General features: G+C 45.6%; 1 protein-coding gene across 1 annotated transcript in view; it reads left to right on the top strand.

Moving 5' to 3' along the window:
• Positions 1 to 24,285, top strand: part of LOC137417756 (SWI/SNF complex subunit SMARCC2) — a gene marked incomplete at its 3' end in the record, with an annotated part of 54,521 nt that overhangs the window by 18,230 nt on the left and 12,006 nt on the right. Inside the window, 11 exon segments of the mRNA XM_078769445.1 lie at positions 2,739 to 2,824; positions 7,091 to 7,172; positions 7,370 to 7,462; positions 8,737 to 8,818; positions 9,839 to 9,905; positions 12,198 to 12,273; positions 12,398 to 12,550; positions 12,676 to 12,872; positions 13,156 to 13,283; positions 18,786 to 18,845; positions 19,137 to 19,174. Coding sequence (XP_078625571.1) covers positions 2,739 to 2,824; positions 7,091 to 7,172; positions 7,370 to 7,462; positions 8,737 to 8,818; positions 9,839 to 9,905; positions 12,198 to 12,273; positions 12,398 to 12,550; positions 12,676 to 12,872; positions 13,156 to 13,283; positions 18,786 to 18,845; positions 19,137 to 19,174 — 1,062 coding nt within the window.

Below are 24,285 nucleotides of genomic sequence, written 5' to 3'. Positions count from 1 at the left end.
ACTGCTCATTGTGTGTGACCTTCCAGCGGCAGATGCCGTGTATCACCAGGTATGCAGTTCAAATTTCCGGACAGGGAAACTGATCCCTCTGAATTTTGTACATAATGAAACAGTACAGAAGAAACAGAAATTGGGTAGACGATACAAATCACCACACGAAGGCGGTCGTCCTGCTCTGGATGACAGATGTCAGGCATTTATAAAGGTGACTGAATTCCTTGAGGAAAATGACGACGAACAAAACACAATCTCTGATCTGGTGGACAAAATGGCCGAGTATCTTGCTGACTCAAATGCCGAGTCCTATTCTCAAAGATATATGAAAGACAGACTGATTGAACACTTTGGCGACAGAGTCATTGTCACAACAGTTAATGGCAAATCGAATGTTGCAACGATGAGGCAAACAGCTGACAGTGTACTTTTGGAGTTTCATGCAAACCAGTCTAAGGATCCTATGATTCAGAAGAAAATAATCCTGGAAGCTGCCGCTAAATTCATACTGGATGACATAAAGCAAGTGGAAACAGGGAATGAAACATACCCAACATCGGAAGACTTTGAGTTCAAAGACGCCAGCCTCAACTTTCTTCCTGATACTCTGAAGATTTTTCTTGGAAAGATCTTGAAGGCAAAAGATGTAGAGCTGAAGATAGCTTCAATTGGTCAGGCTATAATGCAAGCTGCACGACCACGTGTCCTGATTGCTCCACTGCAAATTGCACTAGGGGTGCAGCTGCAGCACCATTTCGCCTCTCGTTTCCTTATTGATTCACTGCATGCACATGGGTACTGCAGCTCATACAAGGAAGTCACACGTTTCAACCAAAATGCAGCTGTATACCAGGGTACGGACATACCCAACCACAAGGGAGAATTTGTTCAATATGCAGCTGACAACGTCGACCACAACATTAGAACCTTAGACGGACACAACACCTTCCATGGCATGGGGATAATAGCCATGATTACCCCTGGAACAACACAAGGACATCCGATTCCTAGAGCTCAGGTCACTGCCAGCGACATAGAAACAACTGGAAGAATCCAGATACAGTACCATAGAGCTGACGACCAGGCACTTGCAACCTTGACTTATGGGAGCGTGCCTATCATGAGAGCCCATGATCCCACAGCCAACCTTGATGTACTGTGGAAGACGTCACTGCTGTTCAAGATACCAAGACCTGCATGGTCCGGGATGATGCAACTCTTACATCGTGGTGTCCAGCATTCAAAATCGTCTGTCCTGTTTCTCCCAATGATTGATTTGAGCTCGAGCGACACTACATGCATCTACTCCACTCTCAACTACATTGCGCAACATGCTAAACAACATGATGTACCTACCATCATCACCTTTGATCAGCCACTATGGTGGAAGGCATTGTCGATCATTCTCTCGGAGCCAGATGGAAGCCCCATGCGACGTATTGTGGTAAGGCTAGGTGCCTTTCATATGGAAATGAGCTTCCTTGGCAGCATAGGGCACCTCATGGGTGGTTCTGGGTTGAAGGAGCTGCTAGAACTCATATACGCACCAAATGCAGTGGATCACATCCTAACAGGAAAAGCAATTTCCAGGGCTGTACGGGCACACATCCTCCTGGATGCTGTCCTGAATGCACTCCTCCTGTCTGATCCTCTTGGAGGAACACAATACAGAACTGCAGAAGACTTGCCAGTTCGGGATGAAGATGCAATGAGTGGCTTGGCCGATGATGATGTGATTCATCCAGATGTGAGTAAAGCAAGGACCCTGTATGATGCGTTGATGAAAGGCACACGATCTTCCAACGATGTAGCAAGTGATCCAATCCTTGACAAGATCAGCAAAGTCTTTCAAACACAGACAGAATCATTGACCAAAGACCGAACAGCGAAACTGTGGTTACAGTATATGGATATGGTGAAGATCTTAAGAAAATTCATCAAAGCCGAGCGTATGGGAAACTGGTCCCTGCACCTCGAAGCTGTATCTGATATGTTACCATATGTAGCAACCTCAGGTCATTCATTCTATGCTAAGTCTGCCAGGATTTACCTGCAAATAATGCACAGCTTAGAACAGGACTATCCAGATGTGCACCGTAAGTTTACTCAGGGCTTCCATGTCGCCCGAAGAAGTAGTAGAGCTTGGGCTGGAATTTCCTCAGACCTGATGATTGAGCAAGTACTCATGAGAAGTATGAAGACCAGCGGGGGGTTAACAAGAGGAAGAGGAATGTAATTCCTGATATTAAAAGTATAATTATATACCATGTGCTCGGAATGTATCGCAAAATGTGAACAAATCGTACCGCAAAAGGATGAAAAGGGGGGTCCATGTACCAGTGATTTTGACAGACACCCCATATTTTTAGAGCTTTAGACTTTTGATATGTTATCTGGTATATATTACTGCATACAATTTCGCACTGATATGTAGTGTTGCAGTTTTTTCCTATCTGGCCCCATATTTGGGCTAAATGGCTTGGACTTCCATGTCAAGTCTTTTACTACTTTCTTTTGTTCATCTTCCTCTTTTCATCTCTGATTATTGCTTTCTTGCTGTTCAGTCTTGCATCTCTATTCATGTCTTGAGCTTTGTCAAATCAATATTTTCTTCTGCCCCCCCCCCTCCCGAGATTTAATATCTCCATGAGCCTGTACTTATGTTCTCCAAATATTCTCTGATGTTACCCAAGGTAAAATAAAACCTGCTTCCTCCCTTGTGTGCTGTGTGTTTGCATGAACAGATGAAATGCTTTCAGGATGTGAAGGCTGGAGGTGCACTCTGCCACGTCATCCTGTCTGCCTTCAAGTTTCGCAGCGAACAGGCCTGGTACGTAGGTAGTTCCTTGGCGATATGAGGTAATGATTGATATAAATCCAGTTTTCTTGATTCCTCACTTCCTGTGTACCTCACTTCCTGTGTACCTCACTTCCTGTGTCCTCACTTCCTTTGTACCTCACTTCCTGTGTTCCGGGATTGTTACTGTATAAAAGCGGGTCAACCGACGACCTACGGACTGTCTACGAACCGCTCCATGCTTCGTTCCCCCTTAAGGACTTCAAGCCGTGCTTAGGCCTCTTCTTGTGCACCTGGCCACCATTGTGTTAATTAAAGCCTACCTAAAGGCCTACTTGCCTTTTCTGCTCTGCTCTGCCTCAACAATTTAATCAACACAGCTATGGACCGGCTGCTTCGACCAGAACGCCTTGACGCGGATCCAAACTCAAGTTTGGCTACTGACGAATGGACACACTGGTTTCGGTCCTTCGAAAATTTTGTTATTGTACTTCCTCGTGAAGGACTCGACAAACTTCTTTTCTTGACAAACTTTGTCACACCAAGGATCTACAAAATCATCATGGACTGTGTCACATACGAGGACACCGTTGAAACGCTGAAGGCCGTGTATATAAAGCCGAAGAATGAGATTTTCGCACGTCACCTTCTTGCTACGCGTCCCCAACAAGTCGGCGAATCCTTGGATGAATACCTACATGCTTTAAAGACACTGGGTAAAGACTGTAACTGCCAAGCTCTGACTGCAGCTCAACATCTAGAAGGACTTATTGGAGATTCATTCATCAGTGGACTACAATCCCCGTTGATCCGCAAACGCCTCCTAGAAAATAGGACCTTAGACCTAGCGACCATGTTCGACCAAGCACGAGCCCTAGATTCGGCGCAAGAGATCTCCGAGCAATATGGGGCTTCATCTGGATCATCGTATAGTGCTGCCGCTGCTGAACTGAAACAAGCTGTTCTGAATCCGTTCTACCCAACTATCGAGTCAACCGACTCTCCAACTGTATCAGCTGCTATCGGCAGCAAATGCTTCTTATGTGGTTACTTGAAACACCCACGTACAAGATGCCCCGCATACGAGGCTACATGCAACAAATGTGGGAAGAAGGGGCACTTTGCTAAAGTCTACAGTTCGTCACCAGCCGCCGCTGCCACGGGTGCTACCTCAGCGCCAGCGAATCGCCTGACCCTCGCCTCTGTTAAATCTCTAGCACCTGTAAGGTTGCCATTAATGGCATTGAAGCCGATGGCCTCATCGATAGTGGAAGCACGGAAAGCTTTATTCACCCACACCTCGTCAGGCGACATTTGCTAAAGTTTTACCAGTCGGGCGAAGCTGTACCTTGCTTTCAATGAAGATGCTTAGATTCTGTGTGGTCAATTTAACCCTGAAAGGACGAAGCTACCAAGGCGTGCGACTGTCCATACTCCCCGAGCTCTACGCAGACGTTATCCTCGGGCAAGACTTCCAGAAACAGCATGACAGCGTCACACTGAAATTCGGCGGTAACCTGCCGCCTTTAGTTCTCTACGGACTGACCACACTACGCGTTGATCCCCCGGAACTGTTTGCCTATCTGACGGCGGAATGTCGCCCTATTGCCGCCAGGTCGCGTCGGTACAGCTTCGACGACCGCAAATTCATCGAGAAAGAAACTCAGTGGCTACTACGCGAAGGAGTCATTGAACCAAGTAAGTCCCCGTGGCGCACCAAGGTTGTGGTAACTAAAGACAACAACCACAAGAAAACGGCTCGTGATTGACTATTTTGAGACCATCAACTGATTTACGCTACTCGATGGGTACCAGCTACAGCGTATCGATGACAGTGGATAAGATCGCCCAGTATCGTGTCTTCAGCACCATCGACCTGCGTAGTGCTTACCATCAGGTACCCATAAGGAACCAAGACAAGCCCTATACGGCCTTCAAATCGAGCGGAAGTCTTTACCAGTTCAGGAGAGTCCAATTTGGCGTCACAAACGGCGTACCTTGCTTCCAACGCATCATGGACTCCTTCATCAAGGAAGAGAAACTCTCTCGAACGTTCGCTTACCTAGACAATTTGACGACAGTATCTGTGGCATGACACAAACCGAGCACGACGTCAACCTGAAGCAGTTCCTCAAAGCAGCCGAAAGGAAGAACATCGGCTATAATGAGGATAAGTGTGTGTTTCCGACCACTAGACACAGTATACTGGGCTATGTAGTAGAGGATGGTCAAATGCGGCCAGACGCTGAGCGTCTTCGGCCCCTGCGAGAGCTACCCGTGCAGCAAAACATGAAGTCCCTCCGCCGGATCCTCAGAATTTTGGCTTACTACTCTCGGAGTCACAACTATTCAAGCAAAATTTGCCCCTCCAGTGCCTCAAAAGTTTCCCCATCTCGAAGGAGGCTGAAACCGCATTCCACCAACTCAAACGGGACATTGAAGAGTCAGTGGTCAACTCAATGGACGAGTCAATACCCTTTGAAGTTGAGACCGACGCATCCGAGTTTGCTATTGCCACAACGCTTAACCAGGCGGGGCGTCCAGTAGCCTTCTTCTCCCGCACACTCCAAAGATCCGAAAAACGTCATGCATCGGTCAAAAAGGAAGCTCAGGCTATCATTGAAACTGTCGGCCACTGGAGACACTACCTGATGGGAAGGCACCTTACACTGAAGACTGACCAACGTTCTGTCAGCTACATGCTTGACAATGGACAGAAAGGCAAGATAAAGAACGACAAGATCATGCGTTGGCGCATGGAGTTATCCTGCTTCGATTTCGATATTATCTACCGTCCGGGGAAAGAAAACGTACCTCCTGCTGCATTCTCAAGGTCATACTGCTCATCTACATGCCTGGACCATGTTCACTATACGACCTCCACCAGTCCCTATGTCACCCAGGAATCACATGCGTGTACCACTTCGTGAAATCTTGAAACCTACCTTATTTGGTGGAAGACGTTCAATGGATGACCGGCTTGTGCATAACCTGTGCAGAGTGCAAACCCCGGTTCTATCGGCCAGAAAGGGCCTACCTCATAAAAGCCACCCAGCCATTCGAACGCCTTAACATAGATTTTAAGGGACCTTTGCCAAACACTGACAAAAACCAGTACTTCCTCACTATCATCGATGAGTACTGGAGATTCCCCTTTGTGTTCCCATGTGCGAACATGACAAGTTATACGGTGATCGGCTGCCTTTGCCAACTTTTCGCCCTCTTTGGAATGCCCGCCTACATCCATTCGGACCGGGGACCATCGTTCGTGAGCCGAGAGCTCGGTGAATTCCTGACAAGTAAAGGCATCTCTAGCAGCAGAACCACTAGCTACAACCCACAGGGTAACGGACAAGCTGAACGTTACAATGGAAGAGTCTGGAAGGCTATCACCATGGCCCTGAGGTCACGCCAACTGCCTACCCAGTGTTGGCAAACTGTCTTGCCTGACGCCTTACACTCGATCCGTTCTCTCTTGTCAACAGCTACTAACGCTACCCCACACGAAAGACTGCTAAGTTTTGCACGTCGCTCTGTGACCGGTAACTCGGTACCCACTTGGCTGACCACGCCTGGACCTGTCCTACTCAAAAAACATGTGCGCCAGAGTAAGACGGAACCACTGGTCGACCAAGTGGAACTCCTGCAGGCGAATCCGCAGTACGCCCAGGTCCGCTATCCATACGGCAAGGAAACCACCACTGTATCCATCCGACATTTGGCCCCGACTGGACACAAAGGGATGGGAGCAACAGAACGAGGCACCGTGCAACTCGGAGAATGGGGTTGGCAGAGTTTCGACGACAACGGACTAGCCTAGCTCCGCGCCCACCGAAGTCTCTGGAGATGCTACTGAACAACAGCCGCTATGACGATCACAACATGCCCGGCGGGCCCCCGATTATCTGGGCCTCTGAGTAGTGTTTTTATAAGCAAGGGCAGAATGACATAAAATCCAGTTTTATTGATGCCTCACTTCCTGTTTACCTCACTTCCTGTGTCCTCACTTCCTGTGTTCCGGGATCGTTACTGTATAAAAGCGGGTCAGCCGACGACCTGCGGGCTGCCTACGATCCGCTCCATGCTACGTTCCCCTTTAAGGACTTCAAGCCCTGCTTAGGCCTCTTCTTGTGCACCTGGCCACCATTGTGTTGAGTAAAGCCTACCTAAAGGCCTACTTGTCTTTTCTGCTTTGCTCTGCCTCAACATTGATGATTGCTGATTCTCTGCAAGGCAATTTGTTTTGCTATCAGCTGAAAGTACCCCAAGTATTTAAACCTTTTATTTTTTGATACACAGGAGGAGGTTCGATTTTGGAAACCCATCGCGCATTGAGAAGCATGTGGAGATGTTTTCCATAATGGAGAAGGTATTGATCCAGGTAAAGTTATGCTTGATGGTTTATATCCAATAACATCTTGTAGATTATAACAGTGTGGTTGAATTGCATTGTCAGTTTCCCATACACTGGTTGAGGTTTCCATTTCCGTGGGACATTTTTCAATCAAGCTATGAATAAATGGACACCAATAACCGCATAACCTCTTCTCTTTGTCTCTCTTCCATTGTTGTGGACAGCATGGCTTTATGATTCAGCCAACGCTTTTCCTGACCCATGATCTTGAGGAGCAGCTTGTTCTGCGACTGCGAGAAATGGCGCAGAGGATGAGGGTAACTCGGACCTTTGTGCTGTACATCAGATAATTCGTCGTGGAGAAAGAGAAAATTGTGCCATTTTGAAGATTTAAACATATATATCTTATGGTTACAATGCACATCATAGTTCCAGAGTAAATGTCCTTTACAGAATCTTTTTTTATGCCTCTGTGATTTTAGCCTGGTGTTGGCTTAGCGGTTAGGGTGCCGGCTTGGGATCCCAGGATCCTGGGTTCGAATCTCGGTCAATTGCTAAATTAACACCAGGGGGGTTGACTCAGCCTGTCATCCTTCCGAGGTCGGCAAATTGAGTACCAGCTTGCTGGGATGAATGATCCCGGTGTGTACCCCGGTTTAGAATAGGTACACCGTATCCCTGCGCATCATAAGAGGCAACTAAGGGTTGGCGCCAGGAAGGGCATCCGGCCATAAAAACATTGCCTCAAACAGGGAACCATGATTGTCATGGGGCCCGCAAGGCTAACCCCTGCTCTAGCGGGGAAAATGGCCTTAAAACGATCATTCTATTCTATTCTGTGATCGACGATCGAAGGTGGATTGTGTTTTAGCATTGTCTGTGCGTGCAGATTTTTGTTACCGCAATAACTTGTGAACCGCGGAAGGATTTTGACCAAACTTGGTACAAGTACCTACTATGATGCGAAGATGAACTGATTAGATTTGGGGGCAAAAGGATTATGGTCATGTGACCTTTACTCTAGAATTCTTTTAACTACACCCAGGGAGAAGTTGATGGCGTGCCATCGCAAATCCCCACGCTTCCCACCTAAAGCAAAGTTGAAAGATGGCATTAAGTTCCACTAGGAATGACCGAATATCAAATTTTGAGCTAAAATATGTTTTGATCCCTGTGACCCCAAGTCCCCACACTGAACCTGTGGTCAAATCCAAAACATCATTACATAATTAATGCATGAACCACTGAATGTTGTTGATTGTATATGAAAATTCTCATTAGAAATGTTTTAAAATGTTCCCATATTAATTGCATTTTTTTGGTATGAAACCCCCGAGGAGAGGGGTGGTGGGGGGTGGGGGAGTGGGGGGTGGTGTCAAAAATGATGTTGTTCAGGCACCTTCTTCCCATGTGGTTATCACAACTAAGAAGTTTGGTGAATTTCTGCACAACCTTTTGAGGAGATAGTGGGACAGACAGACAGACTGAGCCGATTACAATATCCCCCCATTTTGTTTCAAAAATTGTGCGGAGAAAAACTTGTGAACCACAAAAGGGATCATGATGTGTAAGTTTCTGTGCTGTTTGGCAGGTTACGGTGACCGATAGCAGGAAGCTGGCCACACACATTGTCTACTCAACTCCAGCCAACACAGGGGAAAACAAGTCAACAGGTAAAATCACTTTGTAATGTTAATGTCAACTGAGGAAGCCATTTGTGGCTATGGTTTCCAGCACAGCGATGTACTGCTTTCTATTTTTCTGCTTTTTTTTTTTTTTTTTTTTTTTTTTTGGATACAAGATCGAGGCTCATGAAAGAGCTAACATTAATCACACAAAAAGACAAACCGACACACAAAACACAAAAAACAAGGGGAGCGGCAGACAAGATGGGGAGAGAGGGGGAAGGACACAAAAGAGAGGGGGAAGAGGGGGAAGGACACAAACACAACATTTGAGAGCAGGGACATCGGGAGGACTTGGGGGGAGGTGGGAGAGGATTAAAACATATGAACACTGCAAGGACTCTGGGGTGAATTACCGGGGGTAGAAAAGATCAAGGTTTTCGATGGGGGACGATAAGAGATGGTGGCGAACAGCTGTTTTAAAGACCTGGAGGGAGGAGTGGGATTGAAGGGAGTGGGGGAGTTTGTTCCAGAGGCGGGAGAAAAGGGGAATGAAAGAGTGAAGGTGAGCAGAGAGCCTAGACTTTGGCAGTTTAACCATAAGAGGGTTGCAGGCAGATCTTGTGCGACCTGAAGGAATATTGGGGGGACAGAGCACAGAGAGAGCTGGGGGAGCAAGGCCGGAGAGGAGTCGGTAGAAGACAGAAAGACCACCAACCTGCCTGCGGTGAGTGAGTGAAAGGCCCTCGGCGTTGACTACTTCGCAGGAGATTCCAATGATTCTGAAAGCTTTGGCCTCAACAGCGTGAAGCCGAGCAAGGTGTGAGGCAGGAGCACCAGCCCAGAGGGGGGAACAGTATTCCATTGAGCTGCGGATGAAAGCCTTGTATGTGGTGAGGAGCTCAGGTGTGCCAAGGAAGGACTTCGCACGACGGAGGATGCCCAGTCGGCGACTGGCTTTGGAGGCCAGCTTGGAAATGTGGTTTTCCCAATTGCTGTATGCAATCTGGCCTATTCACCATGAATACTTGAAAACGTTTCTAGCATTTTCTGATGTTTGTGTTTCAGATTGGGTTAGGCCGGTGCAGTGTGATGGTGAGCAAGTGTTGCTGCACTGGGGGTTTATGCCAGCCAGGTGAGTCGCTTTTACAATGTTCACTGGGTATCTGCCAAGTGATGATTTTTTCTTGACTCTTTTTCCCATTGAATCGTTTCAGTGGAATCGTGCTCACTAGTAAGATGAAGAATGGGAGGCAAGGCTGGGGTAAAGAGTTATTATTGCTCATAATGTACTGTATATGAAAATGGCTTTGTCACATTGTGCTAAACACATGTTTAGCATGAAATTATTAGTATCAGAGAAAAATTTGTATTTTTATCATCAATTTTGCTTCTTGGATTATATTTAAATAAAGATGCTTCTCGCAAGTTGCCGCTTTTACCAGAAAATGGTCGCTTAAAACAGCAGTTTTTAAGCTCACCTGGAACGAAGTTCAGGGGAGCTTATGCGATGATGCTTCGTCAGTCCGTCCGTCCATCCGTAAACACTTGAAACTTCTTCTCCGAAACCGCTGATGGGATTGCGACCGAATTTGGCACAAAATGATATTTGTTGCGTTGTGACAAAAGTTTGTTCATGGCATTAAAAAAAATCCGGGTCTGAGGGGGTCTACCGGGGGCAAAGTGGATCCAGGTTTGACCCCCAAAATAGGAATTTGCTTTTTCCTCTGAAACTACACACTCTATTTCGATTAAGCTTTACCACAGCCTTCATCACCCGTGATGTACTAAAGTTTGTTCACAGCATTAAAAAGAATCTGCCCCTTTGGGGGTATATGGGGGGGGGGGGGGGGGAGGGTTGCCCCCCAAAATAGGTATTTCCTTTTTTTTCTCAGAACCTACACACACAATTTTAATGAAACTTCGCAACCTTCATCATCCATGATGTACCAATGTTTGATCAAGGCATTGGAGAAATTGGGGTCTGAGGAGGTACACGGGGTGTGAGGGGGTGGGGAAGTGGTTGCCCCCCAAAATAGGTGTTTTTTTTGTTTGTTTAAAGTCTTATGATTATGTTAGTGTGATTCTACATGCTGTCCTGTCTTCTAGCAAGCATTGAAATTGGTTTAAAATACCTTTAGTCAGTGCAGTGTGCAGTCTACTCTTTATTATACCAGATGAGCGCCAGGAGTATTGCACCTATGTTTTATATACATCGTCTGGGCTTGTGGAAGAGCTAGACTATTTCATAAGATTTCATGGAAGATTTGGAAGATTTCATATAAATGTGAGTTTAACGAAAACAAAACCAGAGCAACGGCACTACAATTGATCAAATGTACTTGAGAGAACATCGATGCGGAAACTGTTCCTGGGAATGTTGTGTTATGCCGGTTGGGATGTCATTGCCTTACTTGCAGTCAGTTAAGGCAGGAATTTGTCATTTTTTTCTGGTACACTTCCTTTTTTGGGGGCTAGGCGTATGCACACTTGCTTTCGAGCTGTCTAGCCTGGATAGGAATCCTGATCCAACTATGGGATAGGAATCCTGACCCAATCCTGACCCAACAACAATGTACAATCAAACTGCCATCCAGCTGTTTCCCAGGCATGGTGATTCATCAATGTTTGTGATGTCCACTGCATGGCTGTTAAATTGGGCATTTCATTAGCTAACATTAGTTAAAGATCCCACGGTGTCCTTCGTCAAGAGCAGGCGAGCTATCATCGGCACCCTGACCAAAAAAACCCACATTCCTGCACTCACAGTTGAGTATCTTGCGTCAAGAGTGACATCCCGTCCATTATAATCATTTTATTGAATGCGATATTATTTCACACATTGTCTTGAAGATTGCAAAATTGAAATGAAATAGAAAATGTATTTGTTCATTTAATTTTTGTTTTCTTTACCATCAGATAAAATCATGAAAATGTTTAATGCTCATTACTCATTGCCCCCTCACCCTGACCTTCCCTCCCTATCCCCTTCCTCCTTCTCTCCTTCCTCCAGTTCCTCATTGTGCACTTCCTCCTCCACTTTCTCTTTCTCCCTTTCCATCTTCTCCCCTTCCACTTTTCCTCTTACCCTTTTCCATCTTTTATCTAACCCTTTTCCCTCTATCCTTTTACCCTTTTCCATCTTTTATCTAACCCTTTTCCCTCTATCCTCTTACCCTTTTCCATCTTTTATCTAACCCTTTTCCCTCTATCCTCTTACCATTTTCCATCTTTTATCTAACCCTTTTCCCTCTATCCTCTGACCCTTTTGCGTCTTTTATCTAACCCTTTTCCGTCTATCCTCTTACCCTTTCCTCCCCCATCGTCACTCACCCCCACTCTGAAAAGTTTGACTCTTTTATTACTCCTCTGCCTTGATAAACTCCAATCCAAATATAACGCAATATGACCTTGCGTGTATGCCCAGTTATGATGTCTGGGTCCCTATGAGTGAAGTGAACCTACCTGTGGAAGATCCACCTTGCCTTGAGAGCCCGTACAAGGTGACTATGACCTATCCCAATCCTAGATAACATTCCTACTTGTATTGCTTGGTTTCTGCTTTGCAATTTGCATGTAAATTCGGGATTGTGGTGATTGTTTTGATAGTTTTACTTTATAATGCAGGTTTCTGCAAGATGGCTGCTAGACTCTGCTACCTTCAATGAGTGGGGCGATGAGGAAGATTACACAGTTGATGATCTGGGCCGCCCGTGCGTTTGGCGCCGACTGGTCCCTGTCCAGTCCCTTGGTGCAGAATTGAACACAAAACAAAGCACGGTCTGTGCTTACCCTGACACCTTTCCTTCAACACTTCGTTTCTTTAGCATCATACTTCTTTTTTTTTTTGTCTTTTTTATTTTGTGATCTCGCAAACAAATAGCTGAAGCAATGCTTATTCACAGGATACGGAAGAGATGGCGACAGTAATGGCTGATTGGAGTGCTAGTAGTCTGGAGGGCCAAAGTGGAAGTTTTGAAGGAATTGGCACTGGGAGTACAATCTGGGACCGCCGGGAACGCAAGAACCCACCTAAGAAGCGGCTTCGCCCGGCCTCACCCTCAGGTGGAGACTTTCGCCGCCGTTTGCCTGCCAAGAAAGGGTAAATTTGGTCTTTCATTCATTCTTCCAAGATTTCCAAACCATACTTTTCAATCACAATGATGCAGAAACAATTTACCTCTGCTATCTTCTGCTTCCCATGCTATTGCGTCTCGATGCTTGCTGCTTTGCCATGCAATTTTATTGCCAAGCTTATGGATTTTATTTGAGGAATTAATCTTCCTACATCTTCTCTTTAGAATTTTTTTTTTTGGGGGTTTCATGCATTTATTTGATAACTAATTCAAATACATCGTTTCCTTTTTTTCCATTTTTCCGCTCAGGCGCTCTTTAGGTACCTCGTTTGTGAAAAAGCGTGGCATCAGAGTGGAGGAGGAGGAAGATCTTACAAAGGACATAGAAAATCCCTTACCCATTCCACACCTTATTGAAGTCCAGCTGCCCAAAAATGGTGTGCAATTTGTGTTTGGTGCATGCTTGCTTATGGATTCCATTAAACGGCGAATGTCAATCTTAAGCAGGTGGTGCATATTGGCAAAGCATGTTAAAGTAGTTTGGGAAGGTGTTTTGTGTAAAAGGCTACAGTTTGCATACGATTAGGTATAGTTTTGTAGAATACAATGTGCACAGGTCCACGGAGTCACGGGCTGCCTATCGTAGGTATTTTGGCTATCCTTTGTAGTGATGGTGTCCTCCAGACAATGTTACAAGCCCTGCTACCATCTAAACAACTTACTCTTGCAGAAACGTCTGTATGTTGTTTGTGCTTTTTTTTTTTCTTTTTTCTTTTTTGTATACAAGATCGAGGCTCGTGAAAGAGCTAACATTAATCACACAAAAGACAAACCGACACACAAAACACAAAAAACAAGGGGAGCGGTAGACAAGATGGGGAGAGAGGGGGAAGGACACAAAAGAGAGGGGGAAGGACACAAACACAACATTTGAGAGCAGGGACATCGGGAGGACTTGGGGGGAGGTGGGAGAGGATTAAAACATATGAACACTGCAAGGACTCTGGGGTGAATTACCGGGGGTAGAAAAGATCAAGGTTTTCGATGGGGGAAGATAAGAGATGGTGGTGAACAGCTGTTTTAAAGACCTGGAGGGAGGAGTGGGATTGAAGGGAGTGGGGGAGTTTGTTCCAGAGGCGGGAGAAAAGGGGAATGAAAGAGTGAAGGTGAGCAGAGAGCCTAGACTTTGGCAGTTTAACCAGAAGAGGGTTGCAGGCAGATCTTGTGCGACCTGAAGGAATATTGGGGGGACAGAGCACAGAGAGAGCTGGGGGAGCAAGGCCGGAGAGGAGTCGGTAGAAGACAGAAAGACCACCAACCTGCCTGCGGTGAGTGAGTGAAAGGCCCTCGGCGTTGACTACATCGCAGGAGATTCCAATGATTCTGAAAGCTTTGGCCTCAACAGCGTGAAGTCGAGCAAGGTGTGAGGCAGGAGCACCAGCCCAGAGGGGGGAACAGTATTCCATTGAGCTGCGGATGAAAGCCTTGTATGTGGTGAGGAGCTCAGGTGTGCCAAGGAAGGACTTCGCACGACGGAGGATGCCCAGTCGGCGACTGGCTTTGGAGGCCAGCTTGGAAATGTGGTTTTCCCAAGAAAGATCATGGCAGATAGTGAGACCCAAAAGCTTGAGCGACAGAACTTCTTTGAGAGGATTGTTGAGAAAGTAGATGGGAGGGTTGCCCAGTCGGTCCTTTCGGAGAGACATTGTAAGAGTGTGAGATTTGTCAGGATTGAAAGACATGTTCCACTTGTTTGACCAGTCTGTGATTTTGTCCAGGTCTGCAGAGAGTGAGGAGGCTGCAGACTGCTGATCTGAGGGATGAGGAATGGAGCGACAGAGAGTAGAGTCGTCAGCAAAGAGATAGAGAGGATTTTCAAGAGAGTCAGAGAGATCATTGATGAAGACCAGAAAAAGCACAGGGCCCAGAACACTACCTTGGGGAACTCCAGCCTGAACAGGAAGAGGAGATGAGAGAAACCCATTCAGGGCCACACGTTGACTACGACCAGAGAGGAAGTCCGCCAGCCATGCGTGGAGATTTCCATGGATACCAAAGGAGGAGAGTTTGGAGAGCAGAGCAGGGTGCCAGACCGTATCGAAGGCACGTGAAATGTCAAGGGAGACAGCTCTAATTTCCTGTTTGGCGTTGAGGACCTCCATCCATTGTTGAGAAAGCAGAAGCAGCATGTCCAGAGTAGAGTGACCAGGTCTGAAACCAAATTGATGATCAGAGATCAAGCCATTGGAGAAGAGGAAAGATTTAATATCTGAAGCAATGATGGATTCCATGACTTTGCTGATAATTGGGAGAAGGCTGATTGGTCTGTAGTTGCTGGGATCTGTTTTTGCACCTTTTTTGTGCAAAGCGGTGATGTTGGCTGATTTCCAAGCAGATGGCAGATGACCTTGAGCAAAAGAGAGGGTGAAGAGAACAGAAAGAGGGAGTGAAAGTGCAGAAGCACATGATTTTAGGACCCGTGGGCTGATGCCGTCAGGACCAGTTGCAGAATCAGAGTCGAGGGTTGCCAGAAACTTTTCCACCTTGTCAGGAGGAAAGGACACAGAGTCCAGGAGCAGCTGGGTACGACTGGGTACGGTGGGTACAGAGAGGGATGGGTTTGGGACACAAGATTTAGAGGCAAACACAGAGTTGAGGCATTCAGCTTTTTCACGTGCGGAGTCAGCCGTTAAGCCGTTTGAGGTGAGGGAGGGGATGGAGGGGGAACAAACACCAGAAACAGATTTGACCAGACGCCACCAGGATTTGGAAGAGGGAGACAGATAAGAGAGTTCGGTCTTGAGAATGGTGAGATATTGTTTCCTGGCTCTCCTGAGGGTGGACACACACTTGTTTCGGGCTTTGTGAAAGGAAATGAGATTTCCTTCCATTGGATTTGCTTTCCAGGAGACGAAAGCAAGTTGTTTCAGGGCAACAGCCTCACCACAAGATTCCGTGTACCATGGACGGGAGGAAGGGTATGACAACTGAAGACGAGATGGTATAAATCTGTGCATGAGAGAGAGCAATTTACTTTGAAAGAATTCCCAGGATGAGTTGATGTCAGAGGCGGTAGAGATGGGAGACCAGTCCAGATGATTGATGGCTGCTTGAAGACCGTGCCAGTTGGCCTGAGTGAAATGCCAGACTCGTCGACGCTGAGGAGGCTCTCTGAGAATGGTCAGAGAGATGTCCACTTTGACAAGCACATGATCAGATGAGCCGATTGGAGCAGAAGAAGAGCAGCAGACATTTTCAGGGAAGTTTGTCATAACCAAATCCAGAAGAGAAGATGCTCCGTTGACTGAGATCCGGGTCGGGAAATTGACAGATTGTGTCAGTCCCAGTGAGTCGCAGAAGTCCTTTGCTGAAGAGCCATGGCTGGTGAGAGAGGTACCCACACCCAGCCAACTGGCATGGTGACAATTGAAATCACCACATATGAGGAAGAGAGAGTTGGGATGGGTAGATAGATATGTAGATAGATAGATAGATAGTTGGGATGCTGAACTAAAATTGCACAGAAGACCCAACTTCCAATACTAAGTTTTGTCATCGAATCTTTCCTTTCCTTTGACAAGCACATGATCAGATGAGCCGATTGGAGCAGAAGAAGAGCAGCAGACATTTTCAGGGAAGTTTGTCATAACCAAATCCAGAAGAGAAGATGCTCCGTTGACTGAGATCCGGGTCGGGAAATTGACAGATTGTGTCAGTCCCAGTGAGTCGCAGAAGTCCTTTGCTGAAGAGCCATGGCTGGTGAGAGAGGTACCCACACCCAGCCAACTGGCATGGTGACAATTGAAATCACCACATATGAGGAAGAGAGAGTTGGGATGGGTAGATAGATATGTAGATAGATAGATAGATAGTTGGGATGCTGAACTAAAATTGCACAGAAGACCAACTTCCAATACTAAGTTTTGTCATCGAATCTTTCCTCGTTGGCCTACGTGCAAAACACAATGTGGGGTTAAGAAATTGGTTAACTCCTGCCTGCCTGTCTGCAGACATCAGTCTGTGGTCGAGGAACTACTTAATTTCAATTGAATTTTATATTTTGAACATTGGAACATGAATCGGAACAGGAACCTGCAGTTTAGCAGTACTTTGGCTCTGGATTTTGGCAAATTGTATGGCATCTCATCCCGAGCGTGCATGCACGCACAGGAGTGAGGTAATTTATTCGTTTTGTCTGCCTGTCTGGCAATCAAACAAAATTGAAAATCATTCCAAACAGGAAAGGTACTGTTTTTTATGGATGTCATAAAGGACATAAACATGCACGAATGACTAATTTAACAAGTTAAATAAGGCGGTGTAAAAGAGGGAACATCAATGGCGGTAACAAGAATGGCTACAGCCTTTAAAAATTTTCTATTATTTAAATGTATTTATATACTGTACTTAATTAACAGTGTAGAACACACGGCCTTGTTGGCACTTCTAAAAACCTCCAGTTTAGCAGTACTTGAACAAAATATAATGCCATTTTACACCATCTCGACCAATCAAATTGGCCACTCACTCCCTCATCATCAGAGAATATCGAGATTCAGACAAAATGGTGGCTCATAGGAAATATAGATTGTGTTTAGAAACACAAATCGAGTTGAAGAGACCCTTCCCATGTCCTTTTTCTTAAGACTGCATGGGGTAAGGTGTTCGATGAACCCTCTAGTTTGAAATAAACCATTTTCCCCAACATATTTGGTGTCAGTTTATCGACTATACATTTTGACTGTTTTTTAAAATCTTCGTTCAAAGTGAAATTTATCTGTACTAGTACACCCGCTAACTACGGGAGGGGCTGAAAGGTTAATTCCTCTTTGGGGTATATAGATTACAGTTGATCTATGGTCTGGTCTCAAAAACATTGGGTGTGTGTTCATTTACCAACGTTCTTGTGGCGAGATCGGCAAGTGGTTTAAGCATTCGAACAAGCACTCCATTCAAACCCCTTAATGAACAGCTGGCTTGGCAAGTGCTAGCTAGCTGCTTGGTAAATGAGCATATCCCCAACCCTTGTGAGGTATATAGATTACAGTAGATCTTCGTGTTAAGCAGAAGGAGCGAGTTTCAATAGTTCACAACGAAAAACGCCACGTTAGCACCAGAAAGGGTCATGTTATTAACCCAACACTTATGGGGTACCTAGAGTACAGTAGATCTTCGCTCAGTTCTGTAAGTAAAACTTACCTCACTCATGTCGGGATTCCTCCAAATTTCTTTATTTAGTGTTATAAACAGCATTAGCAACTGTTTAAAAAGATAATCATCCGTGTTTGTGGTTCATAATATTCATTACTGTTGATTAATGTTCATTACCTCTGGTCGAGGCCGTTGCTCCCACGAAAACGCCATGATAAGCTATTTATATACGTTGACTCGCCGGAAAACCCCTTGGGGAGGTGGGATATTATTCGTATTAATATTGTTTTGTAATAACAATATTACGCTATTATCGTTAGTTTTGTTATTCAAAGCGGCCTTGGAAAAACGCCACGATAAAGCTAATTTAATATGGCTATACACCTCAACACGCAATCCATTGATGGCAATGGTGGGGAAAACCCACTCGGGGTAGAAAACCCCTTTGGGGAGGGGGGGGGGGAAATGAATGCGCTACAGCTTTCATTATGTAACCCTTGGTCATTCTGTCAAGTTTGGTTGAGATTGGATAAGTAACGACAATGTATCGCGGTCAAAAATTCATCAGACAGACAGACACAAATGGCGTATTTTAGTATGATAATGTACAACATCTCTGCATGAGCCATACTCGGACTTCCGTCTCCTTCTTGGCATGTGCCACTGCAACTGCTCTTGCTGACTGGTGTTCCGAGCTGCTTTGTTTAACCATCCAACCATAGTTTTTTCAAAATCGCTGTGTCCTCATTTATTTGTCATTATCATCCCTGCATGTGGTGGTTCTGCAGTGAACACCAAGAAAGACACGGAGGTGGCACCTATTCGTGGTGGGACCGTCACAGACTTGGGTAAGGTAGATGCTGTACCTGTAATGTACCTTTGTTTATTGCGGATGCAATGTAGTGTAAGGGAAATAACCCGGGGAGGGGAAGGTTTTTCAGGGCCAGGGTCTGATTTTTGGAGATTGTAACATTAAAATCCCTGGTGGGAGGGAGAATGAGGAACCTTTATTTACTTTTTTCTTTCACAGAGTTGGTATCTAGTGCAGAGAGGCACATTCATATTGACATTATTTATGGATGAGAGGCACATTATTTATGGATGTTGTCTGATGGCTCTTCCTGCTACTCTTTGTTTAGATGACATGGAAGATGATATTGTGGATGCTTCAGGAAAGGTGTGTGCAAAGTCCTAAAGGTGGTGTAAACTTGGGCAAAAAAAAAAATGTCTACATGAATAATAGCATAGTGTTTGTCTCTCTTCAGTTTCTATCTTCTCTCACTGCTTTGTGCATTGTCATCAAACCTTGCCAGCCTAAATAACAATATCTTACATTTCTGCTTGTGGAATCTACATTTACTTGCAACACCGTCATTTATTCCGTTCGTCCCACTCAAAAGTAGACATTTCTTAGTGTTTGCCATACTGGATGGTGCAACGGAAAGCTGGAGGGCAGCACTCTGGTGCAATTATGTCATGAGATTGGTATTGTTTCCCTGCTGATGGACCTCTGGTAGCTTGTAACTGTTGCTGCGTTTTTGCCTGAGGAAGAACTTCTGAAATCTATCTATCTGGGTTCTTCCCAATATCTTTGTTCCTTTCACATTTCTTTCCACTTTTTCATATTTCTCTTTATTCATTCTAATTCTTGCTTCTTCTTTATTTCTCTCTTTTTTATATATCTGTATAAGGAGATGTGAATTATTGCAGAAAATTTTCTGGAACGCTCACTTGGCCTTGGAAAAACTGCTCTGGATGGGTTTGAGGGTAGAGGAGCAGTGGCAGAAATCTGAATCCTATCCAGGTTTCTCCTGATGACTCCATCTTTGCTCTTTACTTCTTCTGGTTCCTTCTGATGACTCCATCTTTGCTCTTTACTTCTTCTGGTTCCTTCTTATGACTCCATCTTTGCTCTTTTCTCCTTTCTGGATTCTTTTGATGACTCCATCTTTGTTCTTTGTTTCGTCTGGTTCCTTCTGATTAATCCAATGCAGTACCGTAAAACTTCGACTATAATGTGCACCTTTTTATACCCAAAAACTTTTTAAAGTTAGATTCTAATTATTTACACATAGGTCTAATTTTTTTGGAAGTTTTTTTCAGATTGAAACGATCGTCGAGGATGTCTTCGAAAACGGAAGTGGCAATACTCAAAGAACAACAACAAAGAATAGCTAAATGTTCAATGTGGAATATATAATCTGTAAGTTCACAATCAGGAAGTATTCATTATCCGACTCGTTCTCTCATTGAAGAGATGAAGAAGCTCCTCCAGATTTGCACCTTCTATGTCATTGTCCAGGTAGTGAACATCATTTTCATCGCAGTCGGATTCGTCGCCACCTGTTGCGTTGGTGTCGCCATCTGTCCAGAGAGCATCATCTTGGCTGCCGTCCATTGCATTTGAAATGGTGCACTTGATGAAGCCCTTGTGGGTGATGGCAGGATCAAGCCTGTTCCAGACTTTGATGATCCATTCTGTGATGTCTTTGAGCGTTGGTGTGCACATGCGCCCACCTGTGGTGAAGGTGTGCTGGCCTTCAAGCAGTCATGTGTTACAAATGCGGCGCAGCGCATCTTTCACTGCTTTGTTGACGGTGATGTCGAGTGGCTGCAGCATCTTTGTCATTCCACCAGGAATGATGGCGAGGTCTGTCTTATCGGTGACAAGCTTTGTCTTGTTGGACTGCATGTGGTGGCAGCGGAAGGTGTTGAGGACAAGAAGCGAGCGCTTCTTCACAAGCCCGCCTGGTCTCTTGGCCCAGACCATCTTGAGCCAGTCGAGCATCAGTTCCTCGTCCATCCAGCCCTTAGGATGGACACGAACGTGCATGCCGCGCGGAAATTTAACGCCTTTCGGCATATTCTTCCGTTTGAATATGATGTATGGCGGCAGTTTAGTGCCGTCAGCCATGCAGGACAGCATGACAATGAAACGCGACTTTTCGTGTCCGGTAGTCGCGATCGACACGGACATTACCCCTTTGGCGTCGAGCGTTCAGTCGTATGGATTGTCAAACGTGAGGTGTCTGGTCAGCGTTGCCGATCATCGACAGATCGTACTCGTGCTCCTTCTGTAATTTGATGATAAATTGCAGAAGCTGCATCAGTTTCACGTCGAAGTCGGCCGGGAGCTTCTGCGCCATTGTCGTTCGACAACGGACGGAGAGACTGTGCCACTTCACAAAACTATCTCCCCATCCACGTAACGCCATGAAGGTGACCATGTTTTTTTTTGTTTTTTTTTGTGTACAAGATCGAGGCTCATGTAAGAGTGAACACTAATCACCTAAAAACAAACTGACACAAAAAAACATATGATCAAGGGAGTGGGAGACAAGATGGGGAGAGAGAGGGAAGCACACAAGCACAACAGTGGAGAACAGGGACGTCGGGAGATCTGTGGGAGGGACAGGGCTTGGGGGAGAAGGCATGGGGGGGGGCGGGGGGGGATGGGAGAGGAATAAAACACATGAACACTGCTAGGACTTCCAGGAAAGAAGTCGGTATTTCAAAGAAGTGGATCTGGGGTGAATTAACGGGGGTAGAAAAGATCAAGGTTTTGTATGGGGGAAGATAAGAGATGGTGGTGAACAGCTGTTTTAAAGACCTGGAGGGAGGAGTGGGATTGAAGAGAGTGAGGGAGTTTGTTTCAGAGGCGGGAGAAAAGAGGAATGAAAGAGTGAAGGTGAGCAGAGAGTCTTGATTTTGGCAGTTTAACCATAAGAGGGTTGCTGGCAGATCTTGTGCGTCCTGTAGGAATATTTGGCGGACAGAGCACAGACAGAGCTGTGGGAGCTCGGCCGGAGAGGAGTCGGTGGAAGACAGAAAGACGACCAACCTGCCTGTGGTGAGTGAGTGAAAGGCCCTCGGAGTTAGCTTCATCGCGGGAGATTCCAATGATTCTGAACGCTTTGGTTTCAACAGCGTGAAGACGAGCTCGGTGTGAGGCAGGAAGGAGCACCAGCCCAGAAGGGTAACAGTATTCCATTGAGCTGCGGATGAAAGCCTTGTATGTGGTGAGGAACTCAGGTGTGCCAAGGAAGGACTTCGCACGATGGAGTATGCCCAATCGGCGATTGGCTTTGGAGGCCAGCTTGGAAATCTCGTTTTCACAGGAAAGATCATTGCAGATAGTGAGACCCAAAAGCTTGAGTGACAGAACTTATTGGAGAGGATTGTTCAGAAAGTAGATGGAAGCGTTGTCCAGTCGGTCTTTTCGGAGAGGCAAAGTGACAGTGTGAGATTTGTCAGGATTGAAAGACATGTTCCACTTGTTTGCCCATTCTGTGATTTTGTCCAGGTCTGCAGAGATTGAGGAGGCTGCAGACTGCCGATCTGAGGGATGAGGTATGGAGCAGCAGAGAGTGGAGTTATCAGCAAAGAGATAGAGAGGATTTTACAGAGAGTCAGAGAGATCATTGATGAAGACCAGAAAAAGCACGGGGCCCAGAACACTGCCTTGGGGAACTCCAGCCTGAAAAGGAAGGGGGAGATGAGAGAAACCCATTCAGGGCCACACGTTGACTACGACCAGAGAGGACATCCGCAAGCCATGCGTGGAGATTTCCATGGATACCATCGGAGGAGAGTTTGGTGAGCAGAGCGGGGTGCCAGACCGTATCAAAGGCACGTGATATGTCAAGGGTGACAGCTCTAATTTCCTGTTTGACATTGAGGACCTCCATCCATTGTTGAGACAGCAGAAGCAGCATGTCCAGAGTAGAGTGACCTGGCCTGAAACCAAATTGATGATCAGAGATCAAACCATTGGAGAAGAGGAAGGATTTGATATCCAAAGCAATGATTGATTCCATGACTTTGCTGATAATTGGGAGCAGGCTGATTGGTCTGTAGCTGCATTGATCTGTTTTTGCACCTTTTTTGTGTAAAGCGGTAATGTTGGCTGATTTCCAAGCTGATGGCAGATGACCTTGAGCAAAAGAGAGGGTGAAGAGAACAGAGAGAGGGTGTGAAAGAGCGGCAGAGCAGGATTTTAGGACCCGTGGGCTGATGCCGTCAGGTCCAGTTGCAGAATAATCCTTGCTGTCCGACTCCATGTTTGGCAGCGTCTTCTCAAGCATGATGGCTTTTACATCCCCCTCCGCAATGCTGACTTCACCACCTTGTTGCCGACGATCTATGTCCCACCGAGCAGTTTGGCCTCGAGCTTGGTATGGGCAGCCGCATGACCCCGTTCGGCCATTTTTCTTTGTGGGAGCGACTGCAGACTCTCATTCTGTCGTCTCCATAGTCTGATGTTCACCTCAGATATTCCGTCAAATTCCCACCCAGCACCTCTGTTGCTGTGGTCTTCAGCATATCGAACCATGTTTAGTTTTTGGGCGGCGGTTTATGATTATCATCGAGAACTCTTCGTTCATTACGGTTGGAAAACTAGTGGAAATAGAAGTCACTGATAAATCTTATGAACAACTGAATGAAGCTGTTAAAGAACACTTGGGTTTTATAATATAATATTGCAATTATAAGCAACTTGAGTACCACGTGATTGTCGTCCGACATTAGGCTAAGTGTTGCTTTGTTGGATTGCTATCCCACTTCCCCCGGTTATTTAATATGCGCTGCTTTGTTTAAACTTTGCGCAATCACAACTGAACATCGTGATTCATACTATTTACGACTGTCGTAAATTTAGTTTCTTGACCTGCCGTGATATTCTTTCATTGGCACTGCTCTGTTCAACTATTACGAAATCCTGGCCGACAGTCATGGTTAAGATGGACTTTGCCGTTTTTGACAGATGTAATAACATGTTTTACATCGATATTTTTTTCATTTGAGTGCTGAAATGGGGGTGCGTATTATATATAGGTCTATAGATTTTTACACCGCGACAAAAGTCCAAGTTGGGGGTGCGCGTTATGCACAGGGGCAAGTTATCGTCGAAGTTTTACGGTATTTGGTTTTCCGTTTCATTTGATAGCCCTCCCTTTCTGTCAAATCCTATCACTGATGGAGTGATTGGTATATCCATTAGTTTATATATGTAATCGAACTTTAAAGGTATTCAAGAGTTGGATTCTGCTATTTTCTTTTTTTTTTGCTGACACCATTCCATTATCACCTGGGGATGTGTCGGCCAGGGTTCATATGAATGATCAGCTTAACTTTTAGATCAGTTTATCAACTAAATAAAAATGTTTTTTACATATCAAATTGTTTAAAAATAACATTTGTTGGCACGTTTTCATTAATGAAGTGCTGTCTTTTTCTAAGATGTGTCCGATGCCTCACAACAGTAAATATTGTTGTCATACGCATTAT

Source organism: Myxine glutinosa, unplaced genomic scaffold (genome assembly GCF_964187855.1).
Source record: "Myxine glutinosa unplaced genomic scaffold, kmMyxGlut1.1 SCAFFOLD_2581, whole genome shotgun sequence".
Classification (NCBI taxonomy): Eukaryota; Metazoa; Chordata; class Myxini; order Myxiniformes; family Myxinidae; genus Myxine; species Myxine glutinosa.
The sequence above is the reverse complement of the archived record's forward strand: the minus strand, read 5'-3'. Positions and strand labels throughout refer to the sequence as shown.